Source organism: Poeciliopsis prolifica, unplaced genomic scaffold (assembly GCF_027474105.1).
Source record: "Poeciliopsis prolifica strain line A6 unplaced genomic scaffold, Auburn_PproV2 SCAFFOLD078, whole genome shotgun sequence".
Classification (NCBI taxonomy): Eukaryota; Metazoa; Chordata; class Actinopteri; order Cyprinodontiformes; family Poeciliidae; genus Poeciliopsis; species Poeciliopsis prolifica.
In genome coordinates this window covers 351,265-379,045 of record NW_026562453.1, presented here as the reverse complement: position 1 = coordinate 379,045, position 27,781 = coordinate 351,265, and the positions used below count along the sequence as shown (strand labels likewise).

At 41.8% G+C, this 27,781-nt stretch overlaps 1 protein-coding gene across 2 annotated transcripts; it reads right to left on the bottom strand.

The window, feature by feature from the left end:
- smoc2 (SPARC related modular calcium binding 2) lies at positions 1-27,781 on the bottom strand. Of its 2 annotated transcripts, XM_055021748.1 has the most exons (15): positions 27,677-27,771; positions 27,436-27,597; positions 19,499-19,661; positions 16,941-17,038; positions 16,721-16,820; positions 15,173-15,214; positions 14,856-14,897; positions 10,600-10,674; positions 9,072-9,146; positions 7,450-7,636; positions 6,060-6,142; positions 1,919-2,018; positions 1,304-1,551; positions 741-778; positions 1-532 (listed from the first exon to the last, which is right to left on the bottom strand). In XM_055021748.1, the coding sequence occupies exons 2-15, from the start codon at positions 27,508-27,510 to the stop codon at positions 509-511; spliced, it is 1,350 nt and encodes a 449-aa protein (XP_054877723.1). In that variant the 5' UTR covers positions 27,511-27,597; positions 27,677-27,771; the 3' UTR covers positions 1-508. The 2 variants fall into 2 exon arrangements, with proteins under 2 accessions (XP_054877723.1, XP_054877724.1); XM_055021749.1 differs by having other exon boundaries at positions 10,600-10,641; positions 27,436-27,781.

Below are 27,781 nucleotides of genomic sequence, written 5' to 3'. Positions count from 1 at the left end.
TATAAAAGAGTTCTTTATTTCTAATAAAGATGAATATATGCAAACGTATGAGACATTTTTATGATTTACTGCATGATTATTAATACATTCTTGCAAACTGCTTTACAAAACACAAAAACATATGCAACAGATAAGCAGACAAGATGATGTGGTCTAATTTATCGACGCTACAGAGCAAACTATACAAATATCTGCCTTGAAAACTAACTGGGGCAAAAAAAAAATCTAGCATCAAACATAAAAACCTGCTCTGCTTTTTTAAAAGTACATTTTTAGACACACAAAGGACACATACATTGTATGTGTTAAGTATTTCTTGCTTGTAAGGACATAAAACGTTAACTACACCGTTCACAGATTCAGCAGTCTGTTTAAATATCTAATTTCTACAAAGTGAATTTACATTTTCTTTTTTTTTTTCTTAAAGTACAAAGTGCAAATACTATAGTTTCCACTGTTGCCGATTGGTGAGGGAAGATTCTGGGGCTGAGAGGGGAGGCGTCTGAAGTTAGCCCTGTTTCCTCACTGGGTTCTGTGGAGGGAAAATTAAATCCTGTGAAACAAACTGGTTCATGATTTTACAGTTCACCTCACTGTAAAATCCATATTCAGGATTCACGTCACTCCAGTGACGCAGTGGTGGGTTAATAGCCAGGCTAGTTTTTTAACTACATAAATAAACTGATTTCAGTGATTTAACTCAGATCATGCATCTAATTTTCCCATTAATTTTTACTTACTAGTTTACTGGAAGGCAGGTCTTCCCCCGATTTGGCACCTGTAAATCAAAAGCAGGTTTTTAACTTCAGCAACCTAAAAATGAACAACAATGCAGAAAAGTCCTTTGGAAAGTTCAGACCTCACTTTGCCAACCAGCAGAGCCTTTAATAAGGACTATTGCTTTAGTTGTGCTGCAGTAATAAAATGACAGATGTAGAGCAACACAGATGTCCCAGTTTTTTCTTTTTTTCTCTTATCCTGGTTTTTCTTTTTCTTCCACAATCGTCCCATTTTTAATTAGATTTTATTGAATTTGACACCTGGGAGAGAACATGCTGCAGTTTTTATATATATACTCACTGATAAAAGAATAAGGTTTTATTTTTTAAAGCAAGATTTAGGCTGCTTCAACACTCGTCGAACAGTAAAGATCTCCAACCATTTACTGAAACACACACACCTCAGATGTGGAGTTTCACCTACAGAATAGTTTTCATAAATCAGAAATTTAATCAAAACTTTTTTGTTAGAGTTTAAAGATAGAGAGTAAATCTAAAGAGTAAAGTGAAGGGATGCAGCTTACCGTCTTCCTTGGTCACCCCGAGGCAGCCCATGAGCTCCTGCAGCGACAGCGCCTTGTCGTTGCTGATGTCACAGTACTCCACAAACTTCTTCACACACTTCTTCGGCTTGGACTTTTTGCGCAGGAAGCGCTTGAAAGGCTTGATCTCCTTCTTCCCGATGTCTCCGCTGCCGTTTTTGTCCAGCTGGCTGAAGTACCAGTGGACGACTCTCTCCTCCAGAGTGTGGCTGGGGTCAGGCTCGGCCATCCTGAGGGACAGCTGCATGTCAGTCAGTCTGAACATCATCGAAAAGTGGATTTTTTTCAGTAACTTAGCTAAAATAAAAGATCTGTGCTATTCAGATTAATTCACGTTTGTCTAACTTTTATTTCAGTTCATTTTGACAATCATAAAAATCCCCCCTCCAGTTTCTAATACATTGGGATTATTATAAATTATTATAAACAGCAATAAAAACAGAACAAGTGTATCCATTACTGTACATTGTATGAACTCAATAGCTGGTGTTGGTTTCTGCCTGTTAGAAGGATAAACTGCCTTCGTGCCTCCAGGTGAAAAACTGTGGCCACTGATGTGCATAAGAAATTGCAAGACGAACATTTTCACTTCCATACCTTCCGGCGGATGCTGGATCTGTGACAGCATGCACCATGTCTGTCGACAGCGCGTCAAGAACACTCGTCAAGAACTCTGTTTTCTTTGCCCCAGGACAGCCTGCAAAAATCCACCACAGACCGGAGTTTGTAGGAGCATGCAGAATGCAGTCAGTTCACTGGCTTTGCAAAACATGCAGGAACTACTAGGAACCAACATGATAAATGTTGAGAAGAAGAGGCATTACTTGCAAATCATGTTTTCACGATATGAAAAGCACATAAAACCAAGAGAGGAGTAAATAAAAGACATCCTCTTACTTTCTCCAGTAAAGATTGTTCTGAGCAGCAGGAGGAAACCATTTACAGTGTCACAGACTCACTTGGTTCAAGACTAAAGGCAGTCAAAACAACCCAAAGCAGGTATTTTGTGGTACGGTTAGCACTAAAAATAACTAAAATAAGCAAGATCAAGTTATGAAGTAAAATCCATGATTGCTACCTGGTAAAAACAAACATTGAAAGGTTATTACTTGGGGAAAGATGAGAAAATTCAGTGGTAATATGACCCTAATGACAGTAATTGTCAGTCAGGCCATAAAGTTTTAAGAGCAACTTGACCAAGGATGCTCCACAAAAGCTGAAGAGATTCTTCCAACTTTCTCACAATCTGCGCCTGCAGAGAACAAGAAGTCCTGCGCAGGTTTCTGCTGCTTTTACGACCCTCGCCTGCAGGGCCAGATTCTCCTGTGCAGGAGATAATGGCAGCTTTGGACCCTCTAACAGGTGGTGACCAGCATCCCAGTGAAAACCCAGCCTCCTCCCGGCACTCGCAGGGTTAACGTTCAGCGCCGAGCCGAAGGTGCTGCAGAGGACGGACGCGCGTCAAGCGTTAGCTGCTTCCTCTTGGCAGTAAAGGTTTTTCCTTTGGGGACTGAGAGAGACTCGCGCCAGTGTCTGTCTGGACAGTGTTTAACTGTAGGACACTAACGTGCCTGCAGTCGTTCTAAGGAAATTGAGTTTGGCTGTTTTACGTTTATTTTAGAGCTGCAGAGGCAAATGGCTCATGTCTCTTTTTATAATTAGTGTAGATGTATTATACACAACTTTGACAGACACACCACAGAATCTTAAAGCCTTCACTGCAAAAATACAAAGTCTTACCAAGTATTTTTTTGTCTATTTCTCATGTAGATATCTTGGTACACTTAAAATAAAAGAAAATAACCACATGGAAATTGTTTTAAGTATATTATTCCTTAATTCTGAATAATTCTGAATAATGACAGATTATTTCATTTGAAACATGGGAAAATGTCTCAGTAAAATAATCTGCCAGTGGAAGTTGTTCTTTTTCATCAATAAGGAATAATTGACTTAAACAAACTTTTATTTATTGCTGAAAAGTTACTGGTAAGTTAGTTTAATCTTATTACTAAGATATTTGCACTAGAATCTAGACAACAATACTTGACAGGGCTTTTTTTTTTTTTTTTTTTTTTTTACAGTATGCAGCATTAAATTGAATTGAACAGAACAAAATTCTGTCAGATTAGATACATTTGAGGACACGAATCAGATTCTTTATGGAAAACATATTCAAAACCTTGCATTATTATCATGTCACTTCTCAATTATGTTTTACTTTGTGTTAGTTTATGACTCAGACTCGGTGAAATACTTTGCTTTGTGTTTATACTGGGAGGAAACGTGAAAGGCTTCAAGGGCTATGAATGGGTTTGCAAGATGATGTAAATGAAGAAAAAAGCCTAATTGCTGAACCAGCCTCTACATGTCTTTCTAGCGGCTGGCCAGTGAGTGTGTGTGTGGGTGTGTGTGTGTGTGTGTGTGTGTGTGTGTGTGTGTGGGTGTGTGTGTGTGTGTGTGTGTGTGTGTGTGTGTGTGTGTGTGTGCGTGTATGTGTGCGTGTGTGTGCGTGTGTGTGTGTGTGTGTGCTCCTGTGCATGGCTGCTAATAAGAAGCAGTGTTTTTCTGTGGAGCCACACGGAGCAGAACCCTGTCAGCACTCACAGCCACAGCTCACGACGCCTGCCCCAGCGCTGCCCAGCCATCCCGCTCCAGCGGCTTGGCTTCCCTCCCCCCCTCTCCATGGCAAGGCGCTCCGTTCTCGCTTCTCGCCCCATAAACCTCTCAACACCAGCGCTTCAGCTGCAAATGGGCTGCAGCCATGTAAAGGCAACATTTATAATTATTCTGTGTTTGCTCTGTGACGACGTTTACAGTGATTGGCACGACTGCTTATGAAGAAAACAAGATGCTTTGTTTGTTTTTTGCTACGTTTTGGCTTCTTTCATAATTGGAAAACTTGGTTCACATTATGCAAGTAAATTTGGCGGTTTTAGAATGAAGTCTGTGTCCATCAGTGCATAAAGTATTATTTGTTGTATCACAACAGTCAGGATGTCTCGAGCATGAGGTCTTTCCAATAGCACAGTTTTCTATCTCCACACACGCCACTGGAGAGTAAAGATGAGAGACATTTGGCAGTCCAAGAAGAATTTATCTGTGAGCTAATTGTCTCTGTGCTTCTCATGAAATGTCCCTGATGCCGCCTGCGCCGAGACGCAGAGCTGGTCTGCTAAATGCAGCTCCTGAGAGCTGAGCGCGTTCCCTGCAGCGTTCCCTGGCACTGTGTTACATAAACAGTTGTGTATGAGGAGGGAACAGAGGCCGCTCTGTTCGCATGCTGCTGGATTATTAAAATGTTTACCAAACCAACAAAGAAAATACATGAAAAACAGCTGATTTGCTGAGAAAAACTCGGATTTAACTAGGATTTGATTACATGCACAGGCTGAAAACCACAACTCTGCAGCAGCTGGTATTAAATATAGAAACTAAAACAAAAAGCCAAATCTCTTTTAACCCTAAAGTTTTTATGTCAAAGTTAATTAAAATAGGGCTGAAGTGAAAAAGAGACTGAATGGGATGCTGCAGCAAGATAAGAACTGAATTATTAACATATCATATAAAAAATAAAGAGTAAGAATGGCTGTTAGCCAAACAGTTCAGCAAACTGCTCTGCATAAAAACATCATAATTTAAAGAAGTCATGCACTTCCACAAAAATCCTACGGCCTTTAAGGGGAAAACACCAGGCCCATAGCATCACAGGTCCTCCACCGTGCTTCACAATGATCAGAAGGTGCTTCTCCAGTCATTAGTCGTTTGTTTCAGGCCAGATTCTCTTTGATTGTTTCAAAAAACTAAAATGTTAAAAATGTAGTTGAATCTGACAAATGCAGTTTCTTTTAATGTTGCTGTCCCATTTCCCAAACTCATCACTGTTGCACTTATGTCATATCCTCTTATCTTTCTTTTTTCAAGGCTAGATAAGAGTAATAGACCTCAGTGGGTCAGGATGACTTATGTTCCAGAAAAACAAGGAATCACACATTACAAATTAAGAGCTTCTTGGACCAATGAAATGTCGATGAATTAAAAGTTGGATTCTCTCAGCTTTTCTGCAACAAACAAAAATAACCTGAAGGCTTTTTCCATCTTTATTCAGAGTGCCTATAACTGCTTTCACTTGACAAAGTGACTAAAAGGGACAAACATTCTTTCCTGATTGTGTTTTGTTCCAAAATTCTCCCAAATCCATTCAGACACATCTGCAAACATTGCAGTCAGATGCAAGCAGTTCGATTTTATCCTGCAAAAGTTCCCCTTTAGGCAGTTTTATGTAATTAAGACAAAGAGCTGAACATTAGCCCAAACCGATCTGCTTTTAATTTAACTATCTGCATTGCTATCAGTCATAGTATCACCACCTGTCTCTGGCATCCTATTATCCATTATCTGCAGCTCACCTCCCTGCTGTTCCTCCTCACTGCTTTCATTCGCTGTCCTTCATCTCCAGTGTCAGTTGAAGATTAATCCTCCCCCAATCCGTCTCTGTCTGCCTGCTTATTGACCAGTGAAAGGTGCTATCTGGTAATCCTCTGCTCTTTATCAAGCTTTTCCTTGACCATCAGTGCTAATGATGTCTACACACACTAACAGGCACAAACACACACACACATTGTTATCAAAGCATTGGAAGCTTGGAAGAAGTTTGAGGCCAAGTGGTTAAAAAAATCCCCATGTGGTCTGAAGGAAGAGAAAAAATAAAGACAAATTCCAGCAACTGGAGGAATACCTTGGAGATGTCTACTTTTATAATGGTCCTTTGGTTTAGTTGGATGGGCTCTGGCATTACCGTCACACTTTGGCTGTTCGTACCTGAAAAAAAAATGTGAATCAAGTCAACGTTGCAAGGGACTTAAGGGATTGTTTACAACAGTGAAGCCCTCATCGTAAAATCAGAAGAATCCTGTGTTCCAGTGACCCCGGTCACTTGAATTTTAGGGATCCAAATGATCATTCTGTGGTGAACCAGGGGCTGTGAAACTCATCCAAAAAGAGGGGAAGAAGTTGGAAGCGGAATGAGGACAGAAAGGGGAGGGATGGTGTTAGAAAAAGAGAGGCAGCCAGGGAGCGTGGGACACCAGGATGCCTCCACAGCCTCCCTGACAGATACTGTTGTCCTTCTAGCTGCTGTTTGATGGGGTCAGAAAACTAGCCAGTGACAAGGAGGGAAAACCTCACTTCCATATGTGCCCCAAATGTGCTGGCTGGCACTCGGCCTGGAGTCCTGTTAATGTGATACCTTGCAATGTAGCTTAATAAGAATGTAGCTAGTCCTCAACCACCAGCTTGCCTGACCTTTGACCTGCTGTTATCCAGTCCACTGAGTCCATCTCTGGTATCAGCAACACAGACATCTGTCAGCGTGTCAAGGTCAGATGTGCAAGTTTAGCGGGTCGTTTCATGGAACCGTCATGGTACTGGCCTGGTACCAAATGGTTCCATAAAAGCTACAGGAAAGAACCTGAAGTTACATAAATCCTCCAGGGAATTTCATTGAAAGCACTTGGAATGTTTCAGAATGAAAGTTTTATAAATATTCCAGGCAAGTTCCATGAAGGTACTTGGTAAGTCTCATAAAACGTCATAAAAACTTCAAGAAAGTAGCAGATAAGTTCCATTAAAGTACCTGCTAAATTTCACAAACATTCAATCAAAGTTTCTTCACTATTCCTAGGCTTCATAAATGTTCCAGGAAGGTTTCATGAAAGTACCCAGGTAACGTCATAACATTTTCAGGAAAGTTCTAGAAAAGATCCTTGAAAGTAACACAGAAAGTTCATAAAAGATTCAGGAAAAATACTGAGTAACTTTCATAAAAGCTCCATGAGAATTCTGGGAAAGTTCCTTGGTGAGTTTCATCAATATTCCATAAAACTACAAGGCCAACTTCATCAAATAACATAACAGTTATTTTATAAAATGACTTCCATAAAAGTTCTAGGAATGTTTCATGAAGAAATGGAGGAAAATCTTCAGTGTCCGTCCAGAAGAGTGGGAGTTAATAGTGTTCACAAAGCACTGAATGCCGGCTCTCCATTTTAACTAGCTACATATCCCCTCCAAACATGGATGAATCACATTTCTCCTTGACTTATGGAGAACTTCAGCTGGTTTCCCACCTGGTTGAAGTTCCTGGTATTGGCCGTCCGGTGTCCACAAGCACGCACCAGCAGTAGCCAGTGGAGGGGTGGCATTGGACAGGCTTATAAAAGCCTCCTTGGGCGCAGTCTGGCACAAACACGGCGTCATTATTCCGCTGCCTCCTCTCCTCCAGGGCCGACTGTTGCTCCTGGTCACATGACGAAGCTGGACAGAGTTCAGAGTTCACACACAGATCATCCAATGCTTCCTTACAAAGCTCTGCACAAAAACATCAATTTTAACTTAGGTGGTCCGACTGGCAGGACTTTTCAGAAAACCTTCTTATGCACGCTCTGTGTAAACAAAATGATGTGTTTATATTTTATTAAGAAGATTTCCATCACATGCAATGGTTCTGATTTATTTTCATTCATTTGCTAAATAAAAGCAGCTGTCCTCTCAGCACACTTGTTACATTTGAGATACTTGCTGAGGATGAGTCTTTGGAGACATTGTGAGTAGACTGCTATCAGCCCCTCATTGCTCTGTTTATGGACATTAACAGGCTAATGACTAAGTACAGCTCCCTTTGCCCCAAGTTAAGTAAATATTTGGACACTCCTTATGCCCTTTGTAACTGAGTGTGTGTGTGTGTGTGTGTGTGTGTGTGTGTGTGTGTGTGTGTGTGTGTGTGTGTGTGTGTGTGTGTGTGTGTGTGTGTGTGTGTGTGTGCGTGTGTGTGTGTGTGAAAGAGAGAGAGAGAAAGCAGAATGATCATTACCAAGAGTCTATATGTGTACTTGCTTCAAATTTCCATTAACACAATTTTTCATGTATTTCTTGTATTTTGTTACATACAAAGCAAATGCAGTGAGCTGGAAAGGAGAGAAACTATGTTTCATAGAGAGTGCAGCTTTCCAAGGGAGATAAGAGCACTGAAGTCAGAAAAGGAAGAAGGACTTTTTAGTAGACAAGCTTTTATTGCCAAGCTCTCACTCTCTTTGGTGCATGCCTCTGAAGCCGCTGTGGGATTATGGATATGCTTTCTCTTTGTTTATTTTCACAGGGTATCTTCAGCCGCACAAAAGAGACCAAATGAAATACCTCTGCACTTTCTAAACTAACTCTCTTCACTTTGGTGCCTCCTTATGGGCTCACTTTGTTGGGGTTGGGGTGTTTTTTTCACCCCAATACTCCAAAGAGCATATGGTAATCAAAACCACCAATGCAGCATTTCTCAGGCTTATTATTGGCTGTAAATTATGATAATGGGATTCACGCACAGACCCACACATACACAGAAGGTTCTCATCTATGGGCCAGTCTAAAACACAGAAACCAACATATTTCCACCATGAGCGTGGAAGGAGTATAAAGATAAACACACACGTGCGTAAAAAGAGAAGAGTTGGAGATGCTGTGTTTGTGCCATGTGGTGACAATTACAGGTTTGAAGCAATACAAGAAACCACAGTGAAACAGATCCTCAAAGCCTGATGCACTTCAACACCAAGATCTATTGGTTTCACAACCCACCATCTGTCCTGAAAAGACAGGAACAGCCTCAAACTATGATTGCTTACACACGTCAGACAAACTCAACATGGACTTTCTGCTCAGATTTGAAGACATCTCAAAGTTCAACATTTAAAAAACTCACGTGACGCTCTGGATCTGTTCTGCCGGTTGCTGTTTAAGTGGACCGACCACAGGTCAGGGTACGGGGAAGTGACGTCTGAAAGAAATCATCAACACAGCATTGTTAACAAGAGTCCAAAACACATATTGTCTGAGAAAACCAAGCTACATGCTATGAAACACAGAGTAAGCTACTTGTGGCTGCTGTTGATGAAAGAGGGAAAATGTAATTCATTGAGGTTCTAATAATCTTTGCATAACTGAGGTGATAGATCCTCTATTGCCTGGAATAGTAAAACAGGAAACTAAAAGTTGTAAGGGTCCAGTTTCAAATGCTGATGATTTCACTCTGCTGAAGTTGTGCTTTGACGTGACTCTCCTCAGCCAGATCATCACAAAATGTTACAAAAAATACCAGATAAGAAGCAGAGTCATCATCAAGTATCTCCTTTAATGGCCTCAGGATTGAAACACCGACTCAGTAATCGACCTCACTAGAACCTCATTCAGACGGGATAAAAGTCGCTTCATGGTGTCCAACAGACACATGGTGATCGCAGCTGAGGCCAACAAACTTTGACAAGTTAACAGTGCGGGTATTTATGACAGAAATAAAAACATGGCAAGAAAAAGAAGAAGTCAGAAGTCAGTGACAACCAGGAAAGTACAAAAGTAAGACAAGGTCTGGAGGCAGAAATATGACATCTCCACTGGCTGAAGGAGGAGATGGTAGCTAATGATGTTGACACAAGGAGCTCCTGAAAATAATTTCAGAGCCCAGAGTCTTGATCCAATCCTGGATCATCTCCATAAAACCAACAGTTTAGGAGAAAGATGTTTACATTTCAATGCTTATGTTACAAGAAAGTAAGATAAGTGATGGAATAAGGTTTGGATCATTTTTCATGCGACTGCATCACTGATGCGTTTCTTTTGGTGCTGTAACTGGCCCAGCAGTGCTGGATCAGGTGATCCTAGTATTCCTGGTCAAATTCAAAATGTTGCCTTGAATGTAAATAGTCCAAATCCAGTGAACGGCACAGGTCAGCAGAAAAGATGTGTCTGTTTTAAAAAAGTCTTGCTCTCTTCACAAGCAGAACCTGAATCCTTAGCTCCACATTAAAACTTTGTCAGTAGCTTCATTTGGGAGCACAATACGTGTGTGAAACGTGGAGGTTGAGGTCAGATTTGGTTTGTGTTTATTTTAAGATTAAACTTTGTAGAAATAAACTTTGTGAGATTCTGATGCAGAGACACGCCGCTGAAGGTCGGTCCTTTCCATTCTAGGGTTGTTCATCCTCAAGACTATCAACCATAGAGACACATAGTTTTCACAAAGAGAAACATATTTAGAAAAACAAAGTTATTTTACACTCCCATAAATATTATGTTTACAGACTTTAGTCAGCAGAAAACATGCTTTCTGAATGGTCTTAAAGTGCAGTCTAATCTTTGTTCTGCCATCTTTTCTCCAGCTTGTGTTGTCATTCTGAACTCCTTTCCTCATCATCTCCACAACTGTAAGACTTTGTTGAAGAAGAGCAGCTTACCTTCTTCCTCTGGAGGAGATGGTGGTTCCACCGGGATAGGTTCTGCATTTAGAATGGAGAATATTTGCAAAGAGACTACAATTACAAATGTTAGCAAGGTCAGACAACACATTACAATGTGATTTTGCACGTTGCCCAGACAGGAAAGATGAAGAGGGAAAGAGTGAAGAAAAGAGCAGGATGGAAACACGTTGGATGTGTGAAAGAGTTGGCCTGTAAAGCTAAAAAGGAGAGATCCGTTAAAGACGAGGAGAACTGGAACCAGTCATTCCTGCTTTTTTCCATCTTTTCGTGCGGATAAAAAAGCTGGAGAGAGGTGGGAAAATTTATAGGTGAAAACTGCAGCTGGCAAGTGTGAGGTGAACCAGCTACCAGAGGGAAATCTGAGTATATGTGTTTGGTTTTTGTTTGTTTGTTCTGTGGTGGGCGAGAGGCAGGGAGGGAGGCTCGGGGTGAAGACCATGACAGTCGGTGTGGTTAACCTCAGGCTGGGTCACTCTGCAACACTGAGGTGTTTCACAAACTGCTTGACTAACATGTGGCTCCACAACCAGGAGCTTAATGGGAATAAAAACTTGCTTCAACAATTAATTTGAACTGAAAATCAAGAATTTACTTTAAAGGCAAGGTTGTTCTGCCAGCCATTCATCTTCTCATGCCTGTTGACTGTGTTGAAATCCAATCAGTCAGTGTGACTGAGTCAGACAGGCTATTATCCCACTCAATTTCAAAGGCATATTTATGAGTTGGATTTACAGTAAACCACTAATAATGGATCTTTACTTTGTGGCCTTTTACATGACTGTAACACCTCTCTTAGCATCTGCCAGGAAACCCCCATGCTATTTGTGGTCATAAGGCATTAGTTTTACTGCCGTTTGTCAGTCATCAGCTGCATATGACTCCAGAACGTGAAAAAAGTTTCAAGCTGAGCAACTAAATTGTGCTTAAAGCAAAGCACTTGGTGTTTAAAGCCTGATGTTCTGATGTAAAAACTGCTGCATTGTAGAAATATTAAAGTTTGTCACATGAAAACCACTGACTTTTATCCATTTTATAAAAATAAATTATGCAATAAATCAACAAAAAGTGGAGGATAATTATGCAGTAATGAGTAAAATATATCAACCTTATTCAGAATATGTAACAAATAAAACTGCAGTTGGATTCAGTCCCTTTGAGTAAATAGTTTGCAGAACCACCTGTCGTCAGTTGCAGCTGCAAGTCTTTTGGCATGATCAGCTCAGCTAATAAAGACTGGATCCTATGCCAGTTCTTTTCAAAACAGCTCAAGATGTGAACAAGAATTTTCAGCTGTCTCCAAGATTCTCAGATTTAGGATTCTGCCATTATTTAAATTATTTTTGCTCTGATCTATCGCCATGTTTACACATTTTTGTTACTCCAATGCACGGCGTCCCTTTTTGAAAGCAGGTTTTGGACATGAACTTTCTGGAGACACTCCCCCCGCAGAGGTGTGAAGTATTCTGTGCTTGTGAAAGCACATATGTGCAGAACGAATGGCTGCAGGGTTTCTTGTATGCAGGGCTGAGCAGATAACACTATGCTGTACTACTTCACCTGTTCAGTTTATGATGTGGAATAGCCTATATATGTTTTACATGAACACTTTGTCCATCAGACGTGGAGAAGCGTTGCCATTTTCTAAAGTGAATATTGACATTAAGCTAAAATCACAGTGCCATCTAGAGGCCTGGCATGACAATTCCAGCAGATTCAAGGTTTTTATAAACATGAAACTTTTCCCTGATTAACATCTGAAAATAATGTTTCTCAGCAGCGATCTTATGAATGCAGCCTAAACCTTTGCGTTGTAGCTCTGACTGTAAGGTTATTGTCTTATTTCAGGGTCAGCCGCCCCCTGACCTGCTGCTCTATGTGGGACTCTGGCTTTCGGTGGGTTTGCAGTTTTGCCATCCTCTGTTCATGCTCAGAGCTCTGAAAAGGCTCTTTTTCATCAGCATCATGGCTCTGCTTGGTTCAAATCATTTTCCATTACAGCTGAACTCTAGTGGGTGTGGTTTTCAACAGTTGTGTGGACCCAGAACCAAGAAGTGGTGCAACGTGATCTATACATGACAATGTCATAACAATGAAGGACATGGAAACTATGTTGGCTGAACTTTCTGTTCATTGTCCTTACAAATGTTCAGTTGGATCACTGTAAGGGAGTCAGTGACAGACATTCGTCTGTTGTAGCGTTTTCAGCCGACTCAGCACAGAACCCTGTGAAGTAGATGAAAAGGTTCTGGTTCCACGTGGCCATTAGCGCAGAGCGGAGGCTTGTCAAGTGAAAAAGAGCCTGTAGACGTCGAAGGCTTGAGAAAGATGTGTGGCCTTTGAAGAAAAGCTGGATTTAAACTGAAATTAAATGACTAACAGATGGACTCTACTTACTAATTAGGTGGCTCTATTTCCTTCTGAGGGGATTTTGATGTTATAGAGTTTTATTTATGGGTATCAGAGTTAATGTGGGCTGAAAATAACTGCATCCCAGATTTTAAAAATTTGTAAAAAAAATTAATTAAACCACCATTCTTTCCACTTTTATGCACTACTTTGTGTTGGTCTATCAACACAACAAAATACGACTCTAATTGGGTGAGTTCTCAAAGCAATTGGTTATTCTAGATTTAATTTTGGGTTATTAGACTAGAAGTGGGGTGAATAGAAATGGTAAAAAAGGTTATAAACCTTTTCACCTCAATGCTGGGCTACGTTGTGTTCATGCATCTACAGTCACATACAGTTCCAGTAAAATACACTGGATTTTGCGGTCGCAACGTGACAGAATGTGGAAAACATCAAGGCCAATGAGTCATTTTGCAAGTCACTGGGTGTTGTGAAGCGCTTTGGGTTCTGATGGGGTTCTTTTAAATCAAAATATTGATGCAATCACAGCTATTTTCAGTGCTGGCACACCACAAACCTACAGTTTATTCTTCTTTTCACCACACTGTTTATCCAACCAGTTCAGACTGAACCACAGCCTGTCCCTGTCCCTCCCTCACCCTCCTTCCCTCACGCCTCCTCACTTGATGTATGTGTAACGACCTAAGATGGCTAAGATGGACACTGTAACAGAGGGAGAGCACACAGTCACGTTGGCATGAATGACACAAATGATTGCCCAACACGTTATCGCATCAGGAATCTATGCAACCAAACCCAAATCAAGCTCTTTGTGAAAACTTCAAATCCCATCAGCTAAACCAATTGAGCAGATTTAACAATTTCTGATGCTGAAACAAAGAAAATCATAGTGGTTGTTTATCTGGAAAAAGACAGAGGTTTAATGAGAGACAGAGTGGAATTAGGCTGGAGTTTAATCGGTGGGTGTTTCCTTGTGTCTCTTGAGGCTTCGGCTGAAAAAGAGTAAAAAATGTTAAACAAGAGGCTCATGAGGTAATGCTTGTTGATTTTATTGCCTGGTGAAGATAGCAGGTTAAGCTGCTTTTGGTCCGTTACAGTAAACCACAAATTCTCTCCTAGAAACGAATTCAAACCAAGAAAATAACAGATTTAGTACAAATCGTCTCCATGTGATTTCTGTGGGATATATCAGCGGATAAAAAAACATAAATTAGTCATGCTAAGGATTTTCAAGTACAGAATGAGAATAAATCTAGATTTTGACAAACTCTGCAGCTCAAAGCATAAAACCTAAAACTCTTAGGAATAAATCATGAAGAAATCAGAAAAATACAACTCAAAAAGTGTGGGTTATTTGCTTTAGCTATGAACTTTGTTATGTTTGTATGGTCTTCTCTTGCTAGATGCTGAAGGAAATATTCCACTTTATCCAAACGGACAATTAAGAATGTAATTCAATCCTATCTTATAACCACATGATGATGATGATGGAGAGTCACTGCTATTGTTCTACACAGAAAATGTATTGTTTTCTGAAAAACAAAGGCTTTTGTAATGGTATGAATGTTTATGGATAAATTTGTATATAAATAATTGCCTTATAATAACCCAATCAAGGTTGAGGCTTTGTTAAATGATAAAACATTTTTTTCTGTGCTGTGTTTTTATTGCACATTTCCTGACTTGGTACATGAAACTTAATTTAGGTATTATGAGCTACAAACCTGCATAAAATTGAATAGTAAATGTTGCAAAAACCTAAAATGTATGACAATAAGAGCTGCCTGCAGTCAAATAGTCACACCAGTAGTTTATATCAAGGGAGAAAGGTTCAACAGTGTTGGTTAGTTCATTTTTTTCACCTGGTTTAGGATCTGTGGAGGTCCCTCTGTCTTGTTTTGAACCTAAAAAACAATGGAGTCACAATTACAAAAAATCTGAGCTGCTTTTATTTTAGTGGATTCTGAGGACATTATATTTCCATTTGTTAAGCTGATCCAACTGGCTGCAGATAATCATTCAGTCCTGCTTCCTTTCTTTAGCTTGAACTGCCAAAAGTTGCTAACGTTAACTTCACAATCAAATATAAAATCATGCTGTCACTACAACAGACGACACCAACAACATCAGACTGAACATGCATTTCTGATGAGTCAGCGTGTTTCTGTAATCTGCTCACCTGGTCTCGGTTCTACAGGAGCCGCTCGGTCCTGTTTGGAACCTAAAAACCAACAGATGTATTCAGAACAGAGGTAGACTGTCTTGGTGCACCACTCCAACATTACCACTGGGCCCCATCTGGGCCCTTTGGTAGCTGATGGAAAACACTATGCTTAATGTAGATTTGGAAGTTGCTTCGCACCAACTGCTGCCGGGTTGAGACCCTCTGACTAGTGAGACCCAGGCGGTCACAGGGATGTGCAGACAGGACATGTGGCTTTATTTAGGGGGTTGTGTGGCAGGGACTGTCCTCCAAAAATTCTGACATTCCTTACAGTACAAACTTTGTTGCTTAACTCTGCATCATGGATTTTCTACCCGGCTTGTTTAGACTGCAGCCTGGAGAGTTGAGCAATTTTCCTGCCTGGGTTGAGCCTACAACTATGTCCTCTCTTTAGAAACTTGAAATGCAATGTTGTAATGTTAGACATTCATACATCATCAACCCATAAAATGACAAATAGAATCATGACGGCCGAGGAACATGGCCGACAGGTCAGCGAGAATCATCATCCATCATCTGAACATGGAGAGAGGATTTACCAACCTGGCAACACACAGAGGTCCGTCTCCCCAGACACGGTGCCCAATAAGAGCAATCATTACAAAAGCAGCCAAGAGGCCCAACGTAGCCGAGGAAGAGACGCAGAGATCCACAACTCAGACTGGAGAATCTGTTGCTGTGACAGCTATCAGTCAAACACTATAAAAATGTTGAAAGAGTGCAATAAAAATGTTCCACGGTGGAGTTTGCCACAATCCATGCAGAGAACAAAACGGGCATGTGCATGGCGATACAGGGTGGTGGCACCATCATGCTGCGGGAATACCTTTGTTTACCAGTGACAGGGAGGCTGATCAAAAGTTATAGAAAGATGGTTGGAACTAAACGGACTGAATTTAGATTCCCTTTTCTAATCACAGGTGACTTGGGGTTTAGTGCCTTGCTCAGGGGCACGGCAACGTGTGACAGGAATCAAACCCGTACTGTAAGCTGGAGACTTCAAGATAAGCTCTCCTCTCACTGAGCCACAGTCACGGCCAGAATAAAGGGAAATCCAGGAGAAAACCCTGTCAGAGGCTACAGAAAAACACTTCCATGTGTTAGAATGGTCCAGTCAAAGTCCAGACACTGAATCCAGTAAATGTAAGGAAATAAAATTTATATCTGGTGTAGTTCAGCTGGTAGAACGCCATGTGCAGAGGCTGAAGTCCTCAACTCGGGCCATTTGCTACATGTCCCTCCCTTTTCTGTCCTCCTTATTTTCTGTCCAGTTACTTTTAAATAAATGACATTAGTGCTTCAAAAAACATCTCAGTTTGTAAAAAAATAAAAAAACACATTGAAGTTTGTGGTTGTAGCGTGAAAATGAAGAAAAGGTCCAGTCCTCCTGATGACCCCATTGTTTGTCTCAGATATATATAAAAGCTGCAGGACATTGGGCCACCAGGTCCGGTTTTGAGGATGATAAGATTCCTTCAAGTATTAAATTCAGAGTTTACCCACCTTGGCATCTTGGTTTTTTATTGACGACAGAAGAGCCGCTGATTGGTCGCCCGTTGGGGGTGACACACCAGCAGTATCCGGTGTAGCTGTGGCACTGAACCTATAAAAGCAGGCTTTCAAGTGTTACTTTCTGGCAAAGTCCAAACAACAAATGGCTTCTCTGGGTAAATGTTTTGACTTTAATTAGGAATTTAAGCTTAATTTAAAGGTTGCTCATTACCTCGCTGTAAGTGCCGTCAGGGTTGCATACGGGAACAAAGGCCTGCTTCTTGGCTTGTTGCTCTGTGTACTTCTTTTCTGCAACACATCTGGATGTTTCTGAGGAGAACACAAATCACAACAGTTACTAAACATCAGAGTCGGCCATAAATCAGCCCAAAGCGTAGCTATTTTATTTTTTTAAATACTCCACAACTATGAAACTAGCATTCTTAAAGAGTCAGAGGGAGATGCTGAAAAAGAAAAACAGAAACAACGTCGGGGGAAGGAGGAGACGCAGGAGGGGGAAGTGGTTCAAGACATTTCGGAAGCTGCAGATGTTTGTGCGGCTGGGAGCCGAAGCAGGAACACGAGTCTTATTGGGAATGAGTCCCGAAAACCTGGTGGTAAAGCCATTACCAGGGGAAGCAGCTCTTTTTGATCCAGCCAAATATTCCAGTCACCCTAAAAAAAGGGCTGATGCATGAGGAAAACCGAACCCGTCCTTTAACGTCTGCACTGCTATTGCCTTACAGTTCAGCCATCTGGATTGCAGGGCTTCTCGGCAGAAAATGTGGGTCGGGAACTTTTCACCTGTGCACACCTTGAGTTTTCACATGTTGCAGTGGGGCAGAGACTCATCCTGTCATTCCTCAGGTGCCTCAGCTTACCTGGCCAGCAGCACCAGCTGCGCAAATACTCAGGAAAATGTGGAGCAGCGATGAGTTTGATGGTAACTTGTTGTGACACATCAGCAGCCTGCCAAGCAGTGCCTCTCTGGCTGACAGCTTCAAATCTCATTAAAACAATGACTCACAGTAAGTTAGAAACCATTCCCCACTCGGGTCAGCAGGGTGAAAGTTGCTGGCACACGTTTGAGCGTCCACTAGACACTTGCTGGTGGCGGTGGGTCTCAGGCTGGAGGGTGGCCACATGTTTCAGGCGACACCGATGGGACATGCAGGATGTTCTGGATGGAGGGAGCGCAGTGAGCTCAGGAGCTCTAAAGTTAGCTGCAGTGGAAAATCTAAAAAGCCGTCGTCCTCCGAGGCGAAAATGTCTGGAAAAAATGACGGGACACTAGAATCGTCTGAGTGCGGTGATAGGAAACAAATGTGGTGCCACTCTCACCATCCTTGAACACAATACCATCCCTGTGTTTTCAAAGTAGACCGGCCCTCTGGTTTATTTCTGCAGCCGACCCGCTCTCCGTCGCCGGGCCTTTCAGTCCAGAGGCAGGGGGAGAGAGGAGGGAGGTAATGCTACTGATGCATGCATAACCAATTTCATGGACTCTTGTCTTTTCAGCTTCCTAGTTGGAAGCCCCTATTTTGCGTAGCGTCACTGTCCGCTACGTCCAGATGTCTGCTCAGAAAGACTGCCATGGAAACCCACCATGGGTACAAAATCGTTGAGCGGTTTTCCATCTCAGGAGACTCCTTCAAGGGGTTAGGATACGGCTTCTTCCTTCCAACGAGTCTCTGGCTTTTCATCCCTCACTAATAAATGTATTAAATTCTCAATTTTCACGGAACAAAATGCTACCTGGTTTTAAATTGTTGTTTTACTAAAAGTCTTGTTTGTTCACATTTATATTCAGCTTTCCTGAGTCTTTGCTTTCTAGAAGCCTGTTCAGTCTTCTGGTGAAGTGGTAATGGATCTGTGCATCGATACGAAACTTGATTCAGCAGGGAAGTGTATCATCACAAAATAACAGCAAGACAATAACAAAAAGAAAGCACAGCTAACAGCAATGAACGTCTGTGGAGCATTGACTGCAGCTTCAGTAGAGAAGTCTGTTTAGATGTCGGAGCGAAGAGAGGTGGGATCGTGACGTGATGCTTCACTCACTTCTTTTGTGAGTTCATAATTCTAATTTTCAACCATTTTTAACTTCCTGATTTACTGCTTCTGGCTTCTTCTGGTGCAGAATTATGACACACGTCTCACATCAGTGATCAGTGATGCAAACGTTTGATTAAATGCAACATGACCGTTCAGACAGCAGATGCTCTGAAAACAATGAGAACTAATGGAGCTAATCTGAATCCGTTCCACATATAGAAGTGAGATAGATCAAATTTTTGGGGGGTGAAATGATTGGGAGTGGGTCGTTCAGACGGCAGTGAAAATACATATGGGCAAAAAAATCAGATTTGGGTTGCATTCGACCCGAATGTAGCTTCAGTGCTGGTTAATCCTAGTAAAGAAACTTAAGTTTGTGTTTGTCACGTGACAAAATGCTGAAAAGGTTTGAGGGGAATGAATGCATCTGAAGCACAGAGCTTAACATCACTTTGATGAGACCAGTGAGTCTTGAAAGACCAATACAGAGCTGAAATCATTCAAACCAGTGAATAAGTTTCAAGTAAATCAAATCATTTTATGTTTATTGTATTAGCAAACAAAACTTAAAGCCTTGAATCCATTCAGGCGGAACCCCGCCCCTCTCCCCTCTGAATGCTCCTCCATCTCAAAGCTTTAATTGTACTGAAGTGGTTTCTAATGCAAACCTTCCTGACCCCCACAGCCACCCCCCCCACTCCCCAGGCAGCGCTGAAGCGTGACTCGTGACCTGACCTTTGCACGGCCCTCGGCTGACCTCCAGCTGGGGGTCGCGGCACTTGGCTCGGAGGAACTCGCAGCGAGATGTGAAGGTCCGGCCGTCAGAGGCACACAGGGGCTTCCGAGGCGCTCCAGTGCATTCCATGTTGCACTCCTTATCCTGATCCACCCGCAGAAACTGCAACAGTAACAAAGGAGTGGACCATCAGGGAAACGTCAGACAGTCAGGGAAACGTCAGACAGTCAGGGAAACGTCAGACAGTCAGGGAAACGTCAGGGAAACGTCAGACAGTCAGGGAAACGTCGGACCGTTTCTGGGAGGCAGTAATCTCTGAGTCATTACAGTCTGCAACAAAAACTGACAATTTTATGGGATTCAGTCAGGAGATGATGTCCTGTTCAAATATGTTATTATACTTATTAATAAGTTTTCAGCAATAAATAGGAACTGTCAGTGGAATTCCTTCTTCTACTGGCAGATTATTTAGCTATTTTTTCTGTCTGAAAGTGGATCTAATACTTTCTCATCAATATTAAGGAATTATTGACTTAAAACAGTCTTCTATTTCTTGTTGAAAATTGACTTGTATTAGCTTTGTCTTATTTCTAGTGTTGTAAATAGTTGCACTAGAAAATAGAAACAAAATAGGAAGATGTTGTGTACAATATATGATTTTCAGATTTTGTATTTTTTCTGTTAACTCAAGTGAGCCATTGATGATATTCTAATTTATTGTGATGCATGTGCAGCTGCTTTCGGGACAGAAGTCCTTGGAAGACGTCGTGCAAACTGTCCATCAGTCTTGTGAGAGGAAAACAAAGCAAAACATTTGCTTCTTAAGACACAAAGAAGCAGAAACTAATCAGTGCAAAGTAAAGTCAACAAATGTGGCTGAGGTTTATTTATCTTCGTGGTTCTGCAGAAGACTTGACAGACACATCCGCTTGTCTTTGTCTATACAAACACCTGCACAGGTATTCACCTGGCCTCACTGCTAAAGACGTTCTGCTCAGCCATGAAAAGAGAAACAAGGACAGAACGCGTCGGATCACCTGAGTCAATGCCACCATTGTGTCTGCAGCAGCAGCCTGAAACCCCCAGAGATAGTGTGTGTGTGTGTGTGTGTGTGTGTGTGTGTGTGTGTGTGTGTGTGTGTGGGGGGGGGGGGCAACAAGCTGTGACTGCTACAATAAATAAAAGACTGAATACATAATGCATCGCTCAGCTTTTCACCCAGTTTTTGTGTGATTCTTTTACTTTGGGAGGCATAATGAAATGGGTAAGGTGGAAAAATCCAAACTCCACGCCCGTTCCAACACAGGTGCAGTCACATTCAGCGATACAGACGGGAAGTTTCTGTTTCCTCCTGTTGAGACACTTCTCCTCTTTTGTGCTGAGAAATGCTCAAAATCTTCCTCCGTCACTTCCCCAAACCCTTGCTTGTCTTTTCCGCCAGCGATCCGAGGCGTGAACCAGAAAGAAACTGGAAATCAGAATTAGAGAAGACGTTGTTCCAGGAAGAGGGCGGTCGGGATCATCAGCAATAAAAAGAAAATTTGTAGTGTCTGACATTTTACAAATGAAGGGAGAGATGAGAACTGGTGGCTGCCCCCTCTGCCCCCCTCATGACGACAGGTATGGCTGCAGGGCTGCATGCACCTGGGAGAGGGCAGGTAGGGGGGGTGGATTTGCCCTGGGCCTCAGTGAGGGTAGTGGGGGTCCCACAGCCCACTCTGTCAGCCCGGCTCATAAATCTTTGTGTGGAGAGATCAGAGTGGAAAGACCCGTTCAGACACATCGAAGGAGAAGCCACAAGGAATTTGTGCTGAGACACATAAAAAAGTCACATTTTATGAGGCGATGCATATCAGCTTTAAATATGTTTTACAAAGACAAAGCATCACAGAGCGCGCTGATATCACAGGTGTGCACTGGTGTCTCTTTTAGATCCTGAACCTAAAGGAAGGAGAAATTTGGTGTTTCTGGCTTGTAGAGTCGATGATGAATGATGAGAGTTAAACTATGGAGCTAACGGCTTCTCACAAAGAAATCTAAAGCTTGAAAAATCACAGATCAGAGTGACTGAAAAACTCTGGTGTGGGATTTTGGACGATCCGTCTCCCAGCATCCAAACACGTCTCATCATTTGAAGAACTACTGCTGTGCTTTGACGTTTAAATATGAATATGAAATACTGTTGTGCTCTTTCAAAGGCCACATAAAGATGAGAAGAAATATGTTGTTTCTTTTGGTAAAACATACACCTTTTATGCATTAAAATAATCTTAAATATTCAAATGTAGAAAAATCCAGCCTTTAAATTGAGTAAATTCATTCAAAGACAAAAAATAAATAAAATAATATGATGGTGAGACATAAATCTCCAGAAATGCAATTTTCTTCTAAATAAATTTAAGTTAAAAATTTTATTCATATATTTTAGAGGTGGCAGGATTTTTCTCTAGTCTTTGGTAAAAAAACAAAACAAACAAGCCATTTCTCCTGCTAGCGCTGGACTAGCACATCTTGTCGGTTGCATTTACCCAGAACCCACTGCACGTTAGGCCACTTCCGGCTTTTGGAGAGTCCACAGTCACATCTGCTTTTAAACTGCACCAGAGTTCACTTCAACAGGACCCAAACAGAACCCAGAGGTTTTCAGACGGAGCAGAGTTTGAAGTTTTGTTCAGTCATTCACACCTCAGCAAACAAAACTGAATTTCAAGGTAAACAGACTGGAGTCGGATTAAAGTGACTAAACAAGGATAATGTGAATCCACCCTAGATGTGATTTGATCCATAGTCTCATTTTCCGTCCCAATGTTTCTCTGTTTCCTGTTCTCCTGACTTATCATTCCTCTCATCCTCCAGTCTCCCCGTCTCTCTCAGTTCCCCTTCATTCTATGATGTCTTTTGCAAAGGCTCTAGTAGCCATCCTGTGTGTGTTTTACCAAAAGGCTTGTGTTGGCCCCCCAGCTCTCAGTGCAGCAGCAACAGGCCCCCCAGCAGCCAGCAGACTGACAACCCTAACTGAGTCTTTCAGCAGCTCAGCATCCTGCTAAATGGTCACTATACAGCGCACAGCGGAGCGCAAAACGCCTGCAGGTCTGCCATAAAGCTTTGAGATCACAGCCTGGGAAAACACAGCAAGCCGTGAAATCAGCCAACCACAAAATCCGCCACCCAGATTTACCATCAGATTTCCTGCGAACAGCCGCCATGATGGAGTGGGACAACGTGAAGGACATGAGAACAAGAAGCTTTAGAGGGTAACAGTGCTGAGAAGCTCCTCCTGCTGTACTGAGGTTTCTGACCAACATGTTTCCTTCCAGCCAGTTCATCCCATTGCTGTGTGCTGCAGCATGATGATGAATAGCCTCTGTTTATGCACACTGCACAAGCTTCCACCCTGATTCATCAGAAAACCGTTCCATACAAGACAGGACACATATTGAGACTCAAATCCTTTTCTTGTCTACTTCCAGACAGCTGCTTCTCATATTCTGTGTTTTTTTGCTCTTTCTTTTCAGGTTTTCTTTCTTTGTGTGATCTCACTTGGAAGATGCTGTTTGCATCTGCTCAAAGAACAGAAGAGGCTGGCCGGGGAACAACAGGCGGCTGAAAGACGGCGAGACGTGCAAAGTGCGAGAGAATTTTTTTTTCTCCCAAATCAGCCAGCATACAAATCAAATCCTATTACCTCCCTCCGGCTCTGCAGTATTGTGGGGCTGAATGGCGTACAGCAGAGGCAAGCCTCCAGCGGAGAGCCCTTTGTGAGCCGATGAGGGCCCCGTGGGCTGGGAGGCCCCCCACTTCCAGCCCCTCAACAAGCCCCTCACACTCCGGCCCTGCAGGGCCAGCGGGAGCCCTGGCCCAGAGCTGCAGCTAATATGCTAAATGGCCTTAGCAGGGGTTTCCCACATTGATGCAAGGAAGGGGAATCATTAGTTTCCAGCGCGGTGGAAAGGGAAGAAAGTGTCAGCCTCTAAGCAGCCTTTTATACTGACCAGAAAAAGATGTTTGAAGAAAGAAGACTTATTGTGAGCAGACGTTGATGGAGGAACGAGGACAAAGAAAACGTCTCTTTGCACAGGTGGGAGGCGTTCTGGAGGCACAATGGCCTCTGAACCCATACGGAGCTTTGAAGCAGACGTTCTCCATGTGCTACACCGTTTGTAAAGTTGGTAGAAAAACAACATAGTTTAGGATTTTTTTCAACTTTTAAAGAGTTTATTTTCTTATGCTGTGAGAGATTTAAATGACTATTGATTGGGGCTTTAAACTAGGTTGATTAAAAGCGTTTAAGTTAGGATTTTTTTTTACTTTTATCTTATTTTTATTCTTATTTAAAATGTGTCCATTGAGAAGCATTTTGAATCTCATGCTGTCGGCTGAATGACAGTAAAAGTTTTGTGACTTTGAAAATGTATACAATTTTAGTCTTCTACAAAATAAATTAAATAAATCAAGTGTGGATTCAGAACCTGTCATCTGACGCTCCTAAATAAAATTTTGATTTCAACCAACTGTTTTGAAAAGACGTTTTCCTCCTGAAATGACAGAGGCCCATAGCAGCTTTGGAGGAACTGCAGAGATTCACATGTTTGTGTGAAGAGAAACTATTAGGTGACAACTCCACCAATCTGACATTCATGGAAAAGTGGCAAAAGGAAAGTCATTTTTAAAGAACATCTGAAGTGTGGTAGAAAACTAACACTGCACATCAGTGTGAACACCACATCGGGCTGCAAGGGACTGGCTGTTGTTATTTATTTATTTTTTATTTATCTGTAGAAAACTTGCTAGAGGCAGAAGAAGACCGTAGACATAGGCAGAAGTCCAACACTAAACATACAGCGGAAGAGTTTAGATCAAAGCATATTCCTCTGTTAAAATGACCTAGTCAAAGTCCAGACCAACATCCAGTTGAGAGTATCTGGCAGAGGCTTGACAACTCATATTCTGTGAAAGGGTGAGTTATATTGTGAAGATAAACTGGCAAAAGAGTCTCTGGATAAACCTCAAAATCTTTAGCTTTAAGTGCTAAGAAATGTGGCTTTGCTAAGTACTGAATCATTGAGGTTGAAAAGGAAAATTAGTTGGTAAAACCTGAGAACCATGTATCATTTTGATGCAGTTTGTCACATAAATCCCCCAAAGTACACCGCGACAAAATATGGAAAAGTGTCTGAGGTATGAATAATTTTCCAAGTCACAACATTTCACATTGAAATTGTCTTTCCTTTTTTTCCCTTCTTTTCTGTTTGCATCCTTCTTATCACACATCTGTGAAAACTCCCATTTCACCTAGGAAAAAAAATCTGTCACACGAATAATCCTGGAAAATATCCCACAAAATTAGCAGATTACTCAGCTGTTAACATGAAACCAGAACTGAAACAATGAGTCAGAAGTCGATCTGCTGCTGCACATATGAGTCCAACATGCAAATCAACAGGGATGCTTCTCATTCTTGCAGTTCTCCCATCAAACTGTTGGATGTGATGTGATGTGAAAACACACCACAAACACATCTGTTCCTGGGCAACCGCTTTATGACCTGAAAATCCTCTGATTCCATATTAGAAGCCGGAATCACAACACCCACTCACTGAGCAGATTTAGTGTGAGTGGATGTGTAAATTTTGGAGGAACGTTGGCTTGGTGAAACAATTCCTCCCACATTCCACCGCTTCAGCGCGCTGCCGCAGAGAGAGGATTTCAACCTTTTCACTCACAGGTTAATAACTCTTGGACATCTTAACGCAAACCGTAAATAATGTTCCTGGGGAGGCGGCTGCCACATCAGCCGGCCGGCCGGCCGGCCGTGAGGGGGGATGACCGAGCACATTCCTCTCCCTGTTAATCCTTCTTTGGCACTGTACCTGAACCTGATCAGGCCAATGAAATCCCACCTCCTCTCAAAACGCTGTTTTTTTTTTTTTTAGCAGTTGATGAAAAAAACTGAACTGTGTCCTGTGGCTGTAAACAATGCCATGTGCACCGGCAGCTCAGGCCTGTCGATCCGTGTTTCTGCTGCACATTTGCACATCAGAAGCATCAAACCATCCTGAGTGTGAAAGTTTTTCTTTTGTCAATGTTTAAGGCAAGGCTTGCCCAATTTTATTTTGATCAAGTTGTACTATTTAACAAGATTGTAAGCTGTGAACTCTGTTAGTTTGACTAACAGGAACGCTCCCCCGGGCAAGCCCGTCTTTACCCCCCCACCCTCCAGAATGCATGCAATTATCAGTAATAATAAATCCAGCCAACCAGCCTGTTCACCAGTAATAATTAGTCCAGGCAACCTACTCTCCCAGTATATAGTAACAAGCAGGGGGAACTTACTCCACCGGATCTGCGTTATAGCAAACGTGTTCTGGGCACAGCTGACAAATATGTTATTTTCTAGTTCTTGTGGGGTGAGGTGATCTGGACTAAATGTGTTCATCTCTTGTTCAAAATCTGAAATAACTGTTCTTGTCAAATCTAATGAGGAATAATCTAAACTGAGCAGAGATTATATAAAAGAACATTTGACAAAAATCAAGCTAAAATTTGCTTGGGATCTTTATTTTCCTCCATAGGATCAGCGATTTGCAGTGTTTTGCAGCGTTTTGCAGCGATTTGCAGCGTTTTGTGATGGAGTGTGTTTGGTATTGCAGAGGGAAGACGTCCAGAAGCAAGTGCTCATCCTATTAATAATCTGCCACTGCTGATTGCTATGCAAGATGAAAGACTGCCATTGTTTGGTTTTAAACATGCACCAAGCATAAAATTATGGTGCATTTCTGAACAACTATTATGTCTTACAGTTATTTTGAACATAATTCAACATTGCAGCATGTTGAGAATATCAAGAGGAAACCAGGACAACCATTTATCAAAGATAGGTTATTGCTTATTTTGGGTGATTTGCTGAAGAAGGCAATCTGAGACACTTTTATTAATTTGGTAATTAATCCATTTTGTATTTCAAACACATTGTTATTCTTTAACTGAATTTTCACTGACCAACGAGAAAAGATGTGCCATGTTTTTGCAAAAATGTTTTAATGGTTAGAGTTTGATCTTCTGGTAGAACATCATGTGAACTATGACATGCAGGCGGATTTAAATAAATTAGAAAATAGTTGAAAGTTGATATATTTCAGTGTTTCAGTTGAAACAATGTCATTTATGTGTTGTACAGATTCATTATTAAGTTTTACTATGAAAACCTCCTAATTCCGTTCATCATAAAATGTGATTACATAAGACTAATAAAGGGAGGATTTATGTGAAAGTATTAAATTATCTCCATGCTTACATATTCATGCGGAGGACTGCAGTCTGCCTCTCTGTGTAAACCACAAAAGGTCAATGCTAAAGAAGCTGGTTTAGTGGAGGGAAAACATGGTGGGAAAAGATGCACAAGCAACACCAATTACTGCAGCCTTGCTGAAACTGTGAATTAAAAAGGTCCAGTTTTTACTTCTCAATTAAAAGGGGTGTTGACTGCAGATGGAGAAGAAGCTTCCACACACTAAACAAGACTTCCTGCCATTGATGGTTAGAGTGTTATGTCATCTGCTGGGTTTTATGGACTCCAGAGTCAAAGCAGTCTTCTCTCGGGACATTTTGGAGTACTTCATGTGAACAGTTACTGACAAGCTTTATAGAGAGGTTGAACCTGGTGCACCAAAACCTGGTTTAATGACACAGCTAACTCTAAATACCTGCCACCGCACAGAGGCAGTAATCCGTGCAGAATGCTGAGTGTTCAAGGACAGACTTTTCATAAGCTGACATTTCAGTGTGTCAGCTTTATTGGTCTTACGTAATCATTTTGTGATAAAACAGATTTCAATAACTGTAAACCAAACCCATCAAAATTTAAATCCAAACCATTGTTATTGTTGGTCATAAATGAAATAAAGTGACTCATTCTGTGCCCGTTGCGGCTTCATACCGTGAGAGCGGAGAACTTCTGAGCGCGTCCTGCGCACATCAGGCAGAGGAGAGCCAGCAGCGGCCAGACGCGCATCCTGACGCAGCGCAACAAGAAAAACTCTCCGCAATTACGCACGGTCCAAAATTCCCTGCGCTCCACTGCGCGAACTTCACTTCAGCACTAGAGAAATGAACGTGGAGAAAAGCGACAGAAAAAAGGCAAAAAGAGAAAAATCCACTCTGCCTTTTGCGGAAAGTACCTGCGGCGAACAGGCTGGTTGGTTTCGCTTCGTTTCCTTGTTTTCGTCTGCCAAAGCGTCTCTGTAGAAACTCTCCTTATTTCTGGCAGAGTAATACCCCCTTTA

What these genes read in the sequence shown, in the direction of transcription:
- smoc2 (XM_055021748.1), bottom strand. Translation starts at nt 27,510, where the DNA reads ATGCGCGTCTGGCCGCTGCTGGCTCTCCTCTGCCTGATGTGCGCAGGA. An exon ending in CTCCACAGATCCTAAACCAG is followed by an intron (nt 10,675 to 14,855) that starts GTGAAAAAAATG and finishes TTGTAATTGTAG; the next exon opens with TCTCTTTGCAAATATTCTCC. An exon ending in ACCTGCCTTCCAGTAAACTA is followed by an intron (nt 533 to 740) that starts GTAAGTAAAAAT and finishes TTCCCTCCACAG; the next exon opens with AACCCAGTGAGGAAACAGGG.